Raw genomic sequence first — 15,669 nt, 5'->3', positions numbered from 1 at the left:
AGAGTTTTTCCGGAACTGCCAAGCTGAGCAACTCGCTCTACCCATTGCCCTCTTCACTCAGTCAGGCTAGAAAATGGAACTATCCTCAGACGTCTCAGTTCATTGGTAAAATGAGCATTTACTTTCGAAAGATTGCCATTTATAGTGGTCGTGAGAAACAGCAAAGGAGATGTTTGACAATGGGGTTTGTTAGGGGGTTGGTCTTTGGTTGTTGATGGTTTTTTTCTTTTTCTTTTCTTTTTCTTTTTTTATTTGTTTCTTTTTGGGCTCACACCACGCTGACAAACATGCATTCAGGGAGGGAAGGAAAAGGGTCTTGATTTTGATGAGTCACGGGTGATACATGCCACGGACTACCCAGGACACCAACCCCTGTCCTCCCTTGTGTGCCATCACCACCAGCCAGAGAAGAAATGATTCAAACCAAAAAAGGCAATGCTAACAAAAAGAATGATGAGGCATAATAGCCAAAATAATAACAATGCCCACAGGAAATAAACGGCACCCATACACCCAACATCCATGAAAGGAGCAGAGGGCACAGAGAAGAGATGGGGCCTCGAAGCGTGCACGCACCGTACACTGACACACCCATGCGAAAATCATCTGGAGCCAAGAGAGAAGGCAGAAGAATAAAAGGGAGGGAAGTGGGACAAGGGTGAAGAGCACTAAAGAAGAGAATCAAAATCCACTTCACACTTACATGCACTAAACCAACTGAAAAACAAGATGGGAGTGAAAAGAAGAAAACACACTCAAAACTAAAGGGTAGTCTTTCCCCTGCCTGCCACCTCCCTTACTAACAAAAAAGAAAAGAAAAAGTCCAAACCCAACCCCAAAATATATGAAGGGTGAGAGGAGCATGAAGAAGCATGGAGACAAAAAAGAGAGAGGAGAACGTGGAGTGGGGTTGATGACTGGTAGGTTGTTAGTACTGAGGAGGAAAACAAGGGAACAGATTCTGATGCCCATGGGGAAATTCACGAGACAGGAACATGCCATGCAGAGTTTGTACGAAGAACACAAATTGGCACAGCTCCCTTTGGCCAAGGTGGGAAGTATGGTGAAAGGAGGGAACGGAAGAATACAGGAAGTCGAGTACTTTCCTCCCCAGATCACCTGTGGCAGCCGTGGCCACACAAAAGGGAAAGAAAAAAGGGATTCGGGAGTGGGGAAGGGGGAAAAGAAGGGAGGACGAGTGAGGGGTAGGAAGACACGGAGAGAAGAAAGTCCTCAATAGAAATCTCTGTTGTCCCTAGTCGATAACTTGGAACTCACAAAATAAGAAAACAAAACAAAACGAATTTAGCTCAACAAAGAACATTTCTTTAAAAAAAACTTTCTTTTAGGAAAAAAAAATTACAAAGTAGAGAAAAGGAAAACTGTCCCAACCAAACTCATCCAAATAGTGTCAGGACAGGTGCATCCCCTTCCATTTTCTTCTTAAAGAAAAAGAAAGGCTCGTATTTAATTCAACAGAAAATTTTAAAAGAAGTAACAACTCTAAAGAGGATAAAAGGGGGGTTTGGGGAGGAAAAGGGGGGCAACACACGGCAAACCCAAAAAAAGAGACAATAAGAATGATATCTACCAGACAATGTAGTTTGTTTACCATAGCGTGTCCGATGCCTGAGTGCTTTGCGGAAAAGGGGGAAGAAAGGAAATTAAAAATTGTGAACAGAACGATTGTTAATTAAAAAAACTAAAAACAAAGATGAGTCGTTAGGGTGTTAGTACATTCGTCGGTTAGTAAAATGACACATTGCATGAATGATCTTGTGTTAGTTTTTCAAAAAAAAGGCACCCGACACAGAAAAAGAGAGTGGGGGAAGACAATGAGACCAAGACTCTATGGAAAACCTGGGCACCTGGGGCACAGCCAGGAAAGGAGCTGCAGTCCACCTTGTCTTTGTAACTACCCTCTTCTCCCAAATACACTCAGACCAGACCTCACCCCAGTCAGAATTAGCATCATACTTACTTTACAAGAGCTGTTCTGAAAGAACACCGCCCTGGTCCCTTCCCACCCTCTAGCACAAACACAATCCATCTGTCCTGAAAGAAAAGACCCCCAAGGTTTATCGTTCCACACGTAGATAAATAGAGAGAGCTGAAATACCAATACTTTGGGGATTGTTTTTTCACATCTGACTCTGATTACATGCATGGACAATCATGATTTTCTCCTAGGACAAAAAGATCTTAAAACATTTACAGATCACATCCAGCACAGGAAGGCTACATATGTAGTTTACTCTGGGTTTCCATGGGTAATTTAAAGATCCATGACCCCCTTGATTTTGTGGATTTGTGCAGCAGGAGGGCAACTTTCTCCTCTTTCCTGTTCTCTCAGGTTTAAATAACTGTGTCGTTAGAATGCATCAAAAGAGTTGGAGTCTCCTTCATTAGCCAATAATGTTACTTTGTTTACTTTGCCAGAATGTCTCCTGTTAGAATCACTCTCCCCTCATTCCTCTTTAAGAATGCTTTTCAAGCTTTTAAGCAATTTCTTGCATGGATAGCAGAGAGAACTGGCAGGTTAAACATGATTAGAGAAGCCCTACAGTTAGTCTTTTCTTCGCTGTTTTCAAATGTTAAATTGCCAACACACCCTGAGCTGGGAGGCTGGAAGGCTAGAAGATGGTTAACCCCAGTTTTGTGTTTGCGGTTTGACTAAAGTGGCATATAAAAGTAAAGCACTTCCTGTGATGGCCATGACCGTGGACTCAGGTCCTGGTTATAATTTAGAACAGATAATCCACGTTCCCTCCATTAATCACAACCCCCAATAAAGTACCTGACCTTGGCCTGACTTGGCCCAAAAGCAGAACCGTAGCAGATGACCAAAAAGGAAGAAAGGGGGAAAGTTCTGCTCCATTTGGTAAGGAAACCCCGAGTAAGCTTTCCTCAGATGAATCTTTACCACAGAAGCCATTCAACCTTACCAAAAGAGTAGGCGAGACTGCCACCAGCTTATTGTCAAATATTTATGAAGTGATTTACAGTTTAACTGAAATAGACAGGGGCTTCCCACCCCTTCAAATGTATCCTAGGGAACTCAAAAAGATGTTATAAATGTGCTTTTAATGGGAAAAATAATAATCTTAGCTGACTCAGGGTTGAAAGGATTGTATTTGCAAAATCAACTCTGCTTTTCTGAGATTTTTTTCCTCTTTCAATAAATTGCATTTGGATGCAAAATTCAGTGCAGATTCCGATGAGGTCCAATTTTAGGTGCATTTTCTCTAAAAGATTCATACTCCTTCTGCCGAGAAATGCCCCCAACACCCTAGGGCCTCAGTAGCCTTGTCTTGAGAGCTCTACTTAGCTGCATCCATGGGGACAGACAGAGGCAGTCACCTTTGAAAGAATACTCAGCATGTAAATCATGTGCATGTCCCAGCGAGTCTAGCACCCAGACCATGGATGAGCTTATAATCCTTCTGGAACATAAGGTGCTTTGCATATTTAGCCACCACACGTGGAGGACTGTAATCACCATCTCACAAATGGAAACTGTGGTGTGGAAAGGTTAAAAGCTTTGTCCAAGGGCACAGAGAGGAGTCGGGTCTTAGAACTTGGACGAGAAACCCTATAGTGTTGCCTTCCTCTGCTTGTTCAGACTAACTCAGCACAACCAATATTTGAATTACAGTTTGGTTCGTCCCCATTTCAGTGTAAAGGACTGAATTAGGGCCCAACTCTATTTTAGAAAAGTGTTTTTAGTGGTAATGAAAGTGAGCCTTTTCCGGCTAATTGGAATCATTCTAGAACGGCAAAGAAGCATGTGGGGTGGGAGAGAGCGAGAGAGAAACAGATTGGCTGGTGAGAACCACAACCTGATTCCGCTCCCCAGTACGTGAAAATCCCCCCTTAACTGACTAATGGCAGAAGGGTATTACTGTACAACTGCCAGTCAAACCCGACAAAAGGTCATATTCTCCTTTTTGGTCTAGTCTCTGCTACTCAAACCTTTCAAGCCCTTATATGTTAACAAATGAAAATTTGATGTGGGCTCTCTTGGCCGCTGAGGGGGACTCTCCTGTAAGTACAGGTGGGGAATGATGAAAGGAAACATAAGCAACAGGATTCTTTGGCCTTGCAGGAAAAACACAGAACAGTGATTCAAAAATGTTCGACCTGTGTGTATGAAGATGACGGGGGATTCTAACTCTTAGGATTTGGCAACTTCATCACAGATAGAATAGCATCTCCAACCACGGGGCTTCCTTGACATGCTTAAGTGTGGAAGTGGGTACTTCGAATATTGTGTGTCTCCAATGTGGAGGAGCCTTCTCCCTTTACTGAGCATTATTAAGGAGTTACACTTTTATCAAACAGAAAACATAGGCAAACACCTGTCAGTTCTCATGCTTTCATGTTTACATTAGGAGGCATTAAATCAATCACACTGCAGAAGAAAATTTGATAAGCACCTTCTGGAAATTTACATAATGCTTTCTGATTTAATAAAGGATGAATGCTGTCCCACTGAGTTTAATGACAAATTCACAAGTAGAAAATCCAAGTGAAAACAGAACCTGGAAAAGGCAGTCTCAGAACAGACCTTGACTTTTACAGGAAGTGTTTGTAATTTTTTCCTGATGTGGGCTGGTGAGGTATTATTACTGTTGCTATTGTTATCACTATTATTAGTTATAAAATGGAAAACAACTTCACTGGGCTAAGGCTTTCTGAGAGTGTTGTCACCTGACGGAGTTGCCTGCTTAGAATCAGCAAGCGATGGGAGTTCTCAAGCACGTACAGAACCAGGAAAGGCTGCTCCAAAGTTGACTTTTTTATGTGGGTCCTTCCACTTTCCAGGCCTCCTAGTCAACTGAAGACTGTCAGAGGTAGAGACAGGGGCAATAAAGTATACCACAACACCAAGGAACAGAGAAACAAAGGAATTCAGAATGATCGCAGCTAATTCACTCCAAGGCTAGAGGTTAACACAACGACCCAACAGAAAGAATAAAAGTGGACAAGGGGTTGGTAAATTAAAAGGAAGAGAAAAAGAAAGACTTCTTCTGGAAGGAATTAAAATTATGGCATCATGGCCATGGCTAACTTAATTAAAAAGAAAAACATATATTCAAAGAATGAGAAAAATCTACCAAGCTGCAGAAACAAAACGCTCTCCCTAATTGATTTAGCAATAGTACAATATTCAAAGGTAATCAAGAAAATGATACAAAGAAAAGCAAAACAAAAGGAAAGTATTTATAACTTTTATCTATACAACTGAATTTTTTTTCTTAAATAACAAGCACAAATGGAAAATTGAAGTAAGAGAAGAAACATATTTTAATAATTATCCTTGTGAAATTGTAAAGGCTGGGAGAAAGTTTGACTTCGACATATCCAAACCCATAGGGTATCTCTACCCCTCTCCATGTAACCTAACCCACCACCTACTTCACAAACTTCCTCCCCAGCCACCTAAGAGGAGCCTCTGGGCACTCTCTCCCCTCAGCCATTACCTGCCGGAGGTTGCGTGTCACTTTGACGTCATGCCAGGCGTTGTCATTGAATTTTCCATTCACTGGCTCCACAATGGCCTCAAAGGCCCCAGACCCCAGGTTAATGACCAAGGAGACTGCGCCATCCTTCAGAGCCAGGTTGACATAGTCAGCCGACTTGCCCGTGTGCAGGATGAGCCCGTTCCGCTGCCAGGTCTTAAAGGACAGGGTGATTTCATCACTGCTGCTCTGGATTGGGTTCTGAGACAGGTCGTAGCACAGGTACTCTGAGCCTCGGAAAGTGGCCACATTCTCCTCTCGAGCTACAGAGAAAGAAAAGGGGAAAGCAATCAACACTTGACTGGCATGAGCCAGGTCTATGCAAATACCAAACAGAACACTCACACGCACACGCACACACACGCACACACATACATGCACACACACACACACACACACACACACACACACACGCACACAGGGCAGTGTCCCTGCCAGAGGCTTGATACCAGCACAACACCCCCTCCAACTATTCCACAAGACTCGTATCTAAGTACTAGGGAAACTAGCAGAGAAGGTAACTGCAGAGAAGTTATATGTCCACACAGGGGTAGAAGACTAACACGATGGTGCAGGAAAGCTTGCTACCTTTCCTTCAAATTTTCTCAGAGAAAAGCCTAAAGGGAAATTTCATGCAAAATGGTAAAGTGAGGTTTACTTGCTTTTGCATCAATATTGGCTTTTAAATGCTTGTAGAAGAGTTGGTTTAGAATGGATAATTAACTATTCTGACAAAGGGTTCTTTAGCTCTAGGTACCTTTTATTGAACAATAACTAAAAATCAATTAGCCTGAAATATGTGGCTCTAATTTCCATCCGTTAATAACCCAGCTAACTTTGGTTTCCATGGTAGAGTCCTGTGCCCAGTGGAACGTGACTGGGTTTTTAAATAGGAGGTTGGACCTGAGGAAATGATTGAGCAGATGAGGAAAACGGAACAGAATGGAATTTGGTAATATGTTTTGATAAGACAACAATACTTCCCTTAGAGTCAAAGGGACCTCTGCCCTAGAGGTCTCCTGTTTGATATGGCCTGGTCTGACCATCCTACAGAACATCTCTCTCCATAGGACCAGGGGTCCACAGAGCCAACATGGCATTCAACTGGGACTCATACTCTCTTTCAAGACCATATTTGAGACCCTGGGGTCCTGTAATTCCCTACCCAAAGAGTCCCAAGTCTGTTTCCAGGGGTTGTGCAATCCTCCTTCCTGGATCCATTTTCTGAAGGCAAATCATGCTATCAGTGTTTATACCTCAAGGTCTGAGGGCTAGCCCTGTGGGGGACTGTTTGCACAGGTTTGGACAGAGCTTTGCCATGTGGATCGAGGCATCCACGTGCATTTATACCAGACCTCTGTGATACAGGATGGAGCTGAATGTGGGCAGAGGAAGGGGAAAGGCCACAGGCTGAGGACCAGAGGGGCTGGCTCTCCCTGTGTTTGTATTTCCCAATGCAGAACTCCTAGGAATCCAAAAACTCTAAATGAGAACCTGACTTAACCAGGTAGTGTCAAAGATCTATTTTTCAAGGTTAAGAGAAAAGAATGTATTTTATTTAATTATTTGTAGATTTGATTTATAACGTAGACACTCAGCATGTACACCTCCATTTGTCCTCTTGTCAGGCAGCCTCATTTAGAGAGTGGCCTACTTCATATCAGTGTTGGTCAAAAGCACCTCCTCAATGAAAAGAAATGGGCGACAATACAAGTTTAGATATGCAGCTTCCCTTTAAAGAGGGGTGGCAGGGTCTGCAAAGTAAGGTTGAGGGGACTCTATTTTCCCTTCTAGACCTACACTTCCGCCTTAGTCACCAAAGCTTGTCCACATTAATTCATATCCTTATCGACCATCATAGCCCTTGGTAAGTTCCCTAAGTAAAATCAAATAAGTATTTTCTCATCATAAGGTAAAGGAGTCCCTCTTACAATGTGAAGAGATGACCACCCAACATATACTGTTGAATTCATTGTAGCATCACATCATTAAAACAGGGACCTTAACATCACACTCCAGAGAGTCAGAAGAGGTTAAGTGTGCCCCATATCTTCCAGAGGGCCTCAAGGATGTGTGTACACCTACACATTTCTGTTTGCACACACACTGGTATAAGCAAAAGGGACTTGTCCACCTCTAGGGGACCAGTGTTGTTTTACACATATAAGTAGCGAGTACTACTCAGCACATAACCCATGCCAGATACATTTTACCAAAATTAGTTCCCCCAAAATCACAGAGCAGAAATTTGGCACTATCTGTATGTTTGAAACGGGTTCATCCATGCAATCCCCTACTGCCCTATTTTCACGATCTCTCATTTCTAAAGAAATGGTTTTGTTAAAATTCAACTGGACAAGCTCTTGTTCAGTAGACTGGACGTAACCCTGATTTAGAGCAGAAGATAGCAAATCATATTCAGTTATCACCGCTAAGCTCTTTTCCTAACAAAGCAAATGTACACACAGCCAACTACTATGCCTGTCCTTGGCAACCCACATGGTATATTAGTGGGAGTCTTCTATAAACATTTAAGCTATACCTTGTGTGCCCAGTGAACTGAGATAAATGAGCAAGGAAAGGAATGCCTCTAAGAGAAGCCTCAATTAATCACTGAGTACCCTTCAAAGGGGGAACGGCCTGACACAGAACAGCAAGGCACCAGGATATTATTTAATGTGCTATGTGGTGCTTAATATTTTTTATATAATTAGACTAAGGAGTCTATCAAAATAATAAATTTTAGAGCTATAAAGGATTTTAGAGATTGCCTGATTTAACACCCTTATTTTATTAAGGAAGAAACGGATGACTAGGAATAAGTGAGTTGCCCAAGACCAGACAGTTAGTTCTACTCTGGACTTCTACTGCCTCTGGACTTTTCTGTAAATATCAGTTACCTTTTCTTTTGCCCATCATTCTGGATATAGCACATGCTCCTACTCTGCTTCTCAAAGGGCATGAATGATTCCACTGAACCATGTACAGACTTACAAACCACCACAAACCTTGAATAAACTGAGCCAGAGACCTATTCCTCCTACCCCATGTAAATCACACTTATTCACCAAAAGAAATGTTTCCCTTCCCTGCATCCCCACCCCCCGGAATCAGTGTGTTTAAAACAAAAGAACGTGTTTCATGTGGAAGGCCACAGAAGAAAAATGACATCATTAAGAGAAGAGGCCATCACAGTAAATAAATAACAAAACCAATGTGAGGAAAAAAGTTTATGTAAATCACATGCATATTTATGCTAATATCCATGCAAATTCATCAATGAAGATTTTATGTAGCCTTGAGAGTACATTCCTTTGCAAATATCTAATGAAAACTGCTGCAAAAGTTCACAACCTTCCCAATCTCTTCATTCAATGATGAATTTTCCCAGTTTACCCTTTCCCTGGGCTGGAAACATGTCAACAAACAATAGACCACCGAAAGCTACTCTCTGAATCGTATTCTAGATAAGCAGAATCATATCGTTTTTAATTCATGGGATACTCTCCTCCTGAGTGTCACAGGAAGGAGAGGCATTGGCAGTGCATGACCCAGTCTTTAAAAGAGCAAATAAGGGGCTTGCAAGAAGAAAGAGAGAGGACCTTGAAGAAATTCTTCCTTTGTATACTCTCACAACTGACATTTTTCTCCTAAGGTCCCAAGCTGTCTTAATTTCCTTCCAGTGGCTAAAGCTCGAGCATTCTCTTATCACCTTGAAAACCATACCAAGTTGATAGTGAACATAACTAAAAGGTGCAAAACCAAATAGTGACAAACACATTTCTAAGCCCACTCAATTCTCCGAACTCTCCATTAGAAAAATGTAAGACTGCCCCAAATCTGTTTTCTATACTGAGTGTTTCCACTGAGAAGGAGGTTGAAGAGACAATTCAGTCACCTTATATGTATTCAGGCTAAATAGGTAGAGAAAATGAATGCAGGGGATTATGTAACACAGTAACACACAAGAGCTTAGCATAAAGCTACAGCATGGCAAAAGGGTAGGCACTGACATGGCTAATGGACTGTTTAGAGTCACGTAGATTATATCACCCCAAAGTTTACAAACAATTGCATAAGCATTAAAATAAAAATGTTACTCTCACTGCATGAAAAGCAGAGCTCAACCCTGTATGACAACAAACCGTTTACCCATTATTTGTAAGTGTCCAATTGATTAAACACTAGATGCAATCGAGATAAGTATAGCTCAAGGTTTTGAATCAGTGTGTATAAGACATAAAGCACTGATCTTTCAAATGGCTTGTTAATCCAAGTACTGATATGTACATCGCATTAACAAGCATTTACTCAGTCCTATTTTCCACTCTCTCCCGAAAAACACCCAACTACTGATTTATGTAATAATTCTATTTCTCTGAGAAATTCCAAAACAGATTAAAATATTCTGTGTCATTTTTTTATTACTATACAACCTAAGAAGTACGAAGAAATGCATAACACTGTTGAATTGGGCCTGTGGTTCCTGATAGCTTGGTGCCTTAGGCTGTGAGATTAAGAAATTTGGACCTTACTCTGAAGGTTCTGAGGAATGACTGCATAATTTTACTGAGAGGATGAAGGGTCAGATTTGTATTTTTAAAATACAAGATTATGCAGCCCAACTTCTGCTGGGTTGAGAGTGAACTGGAAAGAAATGAGAGCTGAAGGCAGAGAGCCCAGTTAAAAGAAGAGAACGCATATGAACCACTTTTCCAGGGGGTGCCTGAAACTGGCTCAACCTGAATGTTGATATAACCCAGTGAGATTTGCATTTCATTGGGCAAGAATGGAAGCAAAAGTTCCTAGAAGAGACAACCTAAGGAACTGAGAGGCAGACATTCTGGAAAACCAGAGACCACAGGATACTTAAGATCCAAATGCAACCAAGGAAAACCAAGGGCCAGAGGTAAAAATTGAGGACAAGGACACAGCACTAGGCATGAAAGGGCTCAGGTGAGAACAGGTCAGGAATGGGTAAAGGATTCTATTCACAGTTTTTAAAATATCATATATTTCCAAATGCTCAAATGCTTTCTTAATTGTTGTTTGTATTCCCTCAACACTCTGTGAGGTCACTTCGCTATGATTATATTAATGTAAGGAAGAGGGGGCACACAGTTTACATAGGGCATCCAAGGAGCTTGGAAGCATTTAGGCCAGTTCCAAACCCTTAGCCCACTGATTCTCAGTCCATTGCTTTTGCCACATCACACCACCTCGCCAGGAGCTCAAATTCTCAGGGAATAGGTACCTAGGACCCTGTATCTGACATCCTGCAACTGCATGAAGTTCCATGTGTCAAAAGGAGAAACCACTGACAATGACGGGTAAGAGCCCACTCAGGCAACAGGAGCCCACGCAGGGGGATCAGGGAGTGAGGCTGGCTCTATTCCAAAATTCCCTAGTAGCAGGTTGGAAAAAGTCAAACTGAGATCACACTCTTCACCGTCATCAGACAGAGAGCCCGAGAAATGGAATTTTTAGGTACCCCTTAGAGAGCCTGTGAAAATGCCAACCCCTCTGGAGTGGCTGCAGGCACTGGTCCTGAGCAGAACACCTGCTGTTCTCTAGAAAGGGAGGGGGAGCCAGCTTCTGAGGACGTGCCCCAGAGACAGAGGCAAAACTGTTCTCATCTTTGAATCATTTGTCCTTCAACTGGCCTCCGCAGCAGCATGGTACTTTAGTCTATACCAATGCAAAGATAACCCTGGCTGGCCATCTTGGCCGGCCCACCCTGGAGCTAATGAGGCACAAAAACACGAGCTACTGCTGCCCTCCCTGCCACACAAAGGGATGTCCTACGGTCCTGGGGCTGGCCCGCTGACTCCCTTCCTCTGATCCACAAATTCAGGAGGGACAGCACTGTCCCTCCTCCGTTGGTGCAGCTGCAATGTGAGGTTTCAGGTTCTTAAGTTGTAAACTAACGTATCACCCAATTCTACGCAGGCAAAGAAGCCATGATGATGATGGGAGAAGCACAAGCCCAAGGCAAGGGGTCCACAAAGCAGAAATAAACTTTTTGAGATGGCCACAGTTCCACAGTTGTTCTACTCATTCCCACAGGGACCACATATCCACTCAATTCTGAAAGTCGCCTTGAGCTACAACACCAATTTGGGTTGTTTGCTGGCAAAGGAACAAGTTAAGGCAAATGTGAGTTTGTTCTCGCACAATTCTGTTTTCTTTCCATGCAACCTGCTAAGAATGCAACATCCAGAACAATTTCCACCTCTAAAGTCTTCTTACAAGCTAAGTGTAGACAAGACACCCAAGTTAGCTGTTGGGCTGTGAGATTATCGTATTTGCAAAAATGAGGGAAAAACAGAAGTCTTTTTACTACATGGAATTCCATTATACATCATCTAAGGACATTTCCTGCTTAGAATTAGGGAAGGAACACACTGAGTAAAAAAGGAAAAAGACTGCACAAGTGACTACACTCTTGCTTCTTCCTGTCCCATTTCCCTTACAATGTATTTTAGGGCCAAACAAAGCATTTGAATAGATCAAACTGCAGAGCCATCCCCCAAGGAGAAACAATGAACCTTTACATGCCACATCCCATCATATAGGTATTTTAAAAGCAGAGTGTACCAGCAGACAGCAAATTGTGTCGTTATGAGTGATCCTGCACTACAAAAGAAAACACACAGGAAATCTGACCTCCTAAGGCCATTTCCAACCCTTATCCTCAGACTCTGTAGGAAAGATGCAGCAGAGAAATAAATGGACTTTTCCACGCTGCCCTAGTCACTCACTAGCCGGGAGATGCTTCTTGAGAGTGATGAGAAAGAAAATAGTAAATCAAGTTGTCACTTGGGAAAAAAAACAGGCAGCACCCTGGCGAGGGAAGCTGCCTCGAGTCCACAAAAGAATGGCCTGGAAAATCATGCTTCACTGAAATCACTAGAAAGCTAATGGTATCCTAAAGACTGCATTGCTCTCAATTGTATTGCAATAAAAGTTAAAATTTCTGTTCATTCATTTAAGGAATAAGTATTTCCAGGTGCCTACTATGCACCAGGTGATGTGTCCAGTGTTGAATGCACTTGAACCACCCAGGAACACGGTGAGTAGGAATAATGAGCCGACATTTTACCGAAGAAGAGAAATTATAAATCTAAAAGAACTCAAATGCTTACTAAGCGCCAAATCCTGACACGGACTCACATTAAACAGGGCATCCTCCTGTAGCTCAGAGTATAGTGGAAATGTGGACTTGATTACATGGAATTTAATAATAAGGCTTTGAACTGGACAGACCTAGGTTGGATATCTGGCTCTGGAACTTACCTAATTCTGTGGAACCTTGGCTTGTTACTTAACTTCTCTAATAGCTAGTTTCCTAATCTATAGAATGAGCATAACCATGTATATATTTCATAGAGTTACTGTGAGACATGAATCAGATAAAGTTCCTGGCCCAGTTCCCAGCCACAGACGTGTTAGCTGTTGCTGTTGTTGTTGAGAATGCACATATAAACAAGTGATTACAAGTGCAGTAAATGTTTCATAGGTGATACGGGCACACAGAAGAAGGAATAACTGACCCTGGGTGTTAGGGAAGGTTCCATACAGGAGGTCAAACTTAATCTGGGTCTTGAAGTATGAGTAAGAGTTCACCATACAAAAGGAGGGATGAAGTTCTAGTTAAAATAAACAATGTATTCACTGGTGTGATCATTAGAAAAGCACGGGGTGTCCAGGGGATGGTAAAAAGTTCAATGTGGCTAAAGTAGCAGGCATGTGAGACTCAAGATGCAGGTTGGGGTCTTATGTGTCATATTCTTGGGGCTCCGGGGATGGAGAGCCAGCATAGGAGAACTTCGGCTTGTGAGTGGCACAATTATACTTGTATTGTATCAGGGGTCCAGTGGGTGGACTAATGGCTAGAGAGGTAAAGAGGAATCCAGGAGACATCTCCAAGGTGGAATGGAGATTGCTAAGAAACCCTGGCCTGAGGCAACTGTGCTACATCTGCCTGCCTGCCCACTTATAATAATTTATGCAATATGTTGTACATTTTATTTCCCATAACCACCAAATCTATATGAGTCAAACTGTAATTATGCTTCTTTTACTATCGGCTTCTCATTTTAATTGTGGGTCAGTCAATCAGACAATCGTTAAACACAAATGCTGCACTCTTATCCTGTAGAGGGAATTCCATTTCTCTGCATCCATGACTTCAGGAAAGCATTTCCTCCCCACCCTCCAGAAGGGGGTCATTTGGAGTAACACTTTGACCTCCTCTCATTTACTCATTCACCCACTCCAATGAAAGAAGTAATTCACCTCCTTGGTGATATAAGGGTCTGACATGCAGAGGTCCACATTTCTTATTTAGGTAATCACTGTTTCCATATGACTTGCCTTTCTCTTCCCTTCAGCTCTGCCCTTCCTACAAGGATTGTGAGTTCTCCTATAGGCTCCCCCATGCAGTGAAACCTATCAGAGTAGACGCTGCCCCTACATAAGAAGGCCTTTGGTTTTCTAGCTCTTCTGCCTATGGCTGTGTGGCTGAGTTTAATTCAGGGGGAAAATTACTAGGAAGCCCAGTAGGACTGCAGATCAAAGCCACATTCTCTAACGCAGCTCTACCAGCAAAAGAACTGATATCTGGATCCTTAATCTGACTGCCAGTTTGAGTCTTGTGTCTGTTCCTCAATTAATTCAGAACATATGGTTGTCACTTGTCACCTCAGACAACCAGTCCTTGGCCTGCTTTCACTCTGACTGGGAAGATAACAGACGTATCTGAAACTACATGAGGTCAATTATAAGTAAATATATCAATTATATCAATAATTTTAAAGCCAGCTTTGTGCCACAGTGTTACCAAAACACATTTCTTGAAGTTACACCAAGGATATGGATGACTAGAATGGTGAAAATTTAACCAGGGTCGCCTTCCTGAAGATAAGTTTTAGATTGAGTTTTGATGTTTTTGAATACAAAATTATAGAAAATACACACATCTGCAAACCTATATAACCTTTCACCTGTGGTCCAGTCCAAAAAGAATAATCTGCATGTTTATTTTTCTTCAACCAGCATCTTTTATCAAAGTTACAAAACAACTAAGGCAATTGTACTGGAGTACCTAATGGCTCATTGTGAGACTATATTCTACAGAGTTGATGAGGACAAAAACATTCACTAGAAACACACAGCAGGAGAGGAGAGGAGAAGACTGCGATTTTGATAAAAACCAAATTAATAATAATGAAATATATCTACAGTGATCCTGGAGCAGGAAGCAGATCATCTGAAATGATTTTTTCCACAGTGGCACACACACTGACCCTAACTGAACACTCACTGTATTCACACACACTGTTCAGAAAGGAATATAAATGTCACAAAAGGTTCACAGAATCTGGCAAAACTCGAACAGACATTAAGATATTTAGAAGCAAGACACAGATTTTTAAACCCGTATGGACTTTTAAAATATTTCTGTAAAATTTCTCTTTTCATCTGAGATGAAAACAAGTAAAAACTCCTTCGTAACTAATCATCACTGCAGCATCAGAAGAGACCTTGGAAGATGACCTAATATACCTCTTACCTCAATACATCTACATCTAAATCATCTTGCTGGTGAAACTCTCCACCTTTAAGTATCCAAAGAAAACAAGATAATTTGGTGTTATGTGAAACTTCCTACAGACATTTCTGGAGCTCAAATGGTTCCTAGTCCAAAAAGAGGAAAGCATATTGAAAGACTGCCAAGCTTCATTTGGGTGATCAACAGGGACGTATAAGGTGTTCAAGATTTTTGCCAAATATTTCCTTCATTCAGCCCAGAATATACAGAGAATAATGAGTAAAATCTGTGGGTAGCTAATAAACTTTACCTCCACTAATTTACATACACACACACACACACACACACACACACACACACACACACACAATGATCACTAACCATTATGTATTACATTGCTATTCATATGTAACAAGAATGGAAAAAAAATCTACCCATCAACTTCAGGTAGCGTTTACTTCTGGGGAAGGAGAGAAGAAATGGAACCAGGGAGATATTCAAACAAGACTAAGTCTTTATAAAAGGATATAAGGCAAAAGTGGCAAAACATTGAGATTTGTTCAATATGGGCAATAACTAAGCCAATGTTTACAA

At 41.8% G+C, this 15,669-nt stretch overlaps 1 protein-coding gene across 11 annotated transcripts in view; it reads right to left on the bottom strand.

Annotated features, from left to right (window-relative positions):
* The window catches only part of NRXN3 (neurexin 3), a 1,706,389-nt gene that overhangs the window by 1,208,097 nt on the left and 482,623 nt on the right, over nt 1-15,669 (bottom strand). For all 11 annotated transcript variants that reach the window (XR_004348667.1, XR_004348670.1, XR_004348668.1 and 8 more), the window contains one exon: nt 5,484-5,785. Coding sequence is in view for 6 of the 11 variants with exons in the window: in XM_032624307.1 (XP_032480198.1) it covers nt 5,484-5,785 (302 nt within the window). In the remaining 5 variants the exon portion in view is untranslated. The remainder of the gene's footprint in view (nt 1-5,483; nt 5,786-15,669) is intronic.

This window comes from Phocoena sinus, chromosome 2 (assembly GCF_008692025.1).
Source record: "Phocoena sinus isolate mPhoSin1 chromosome 2, mPhoSin1.pri, whole genome shotgun sequence".
Taxonomy (NCBI): domain Eukaryota; kingdom Metazoa; phylum Chordata; class Mammalia; order Artiodactyla; family Phocoenidae; genus Phocoena; species Phocoena sinus.
The sequence above is the reverse complement of the archived record's forward strand: the minus strand, read 5'-3'. Positions and strand labels throughout refer to the sequence as shown.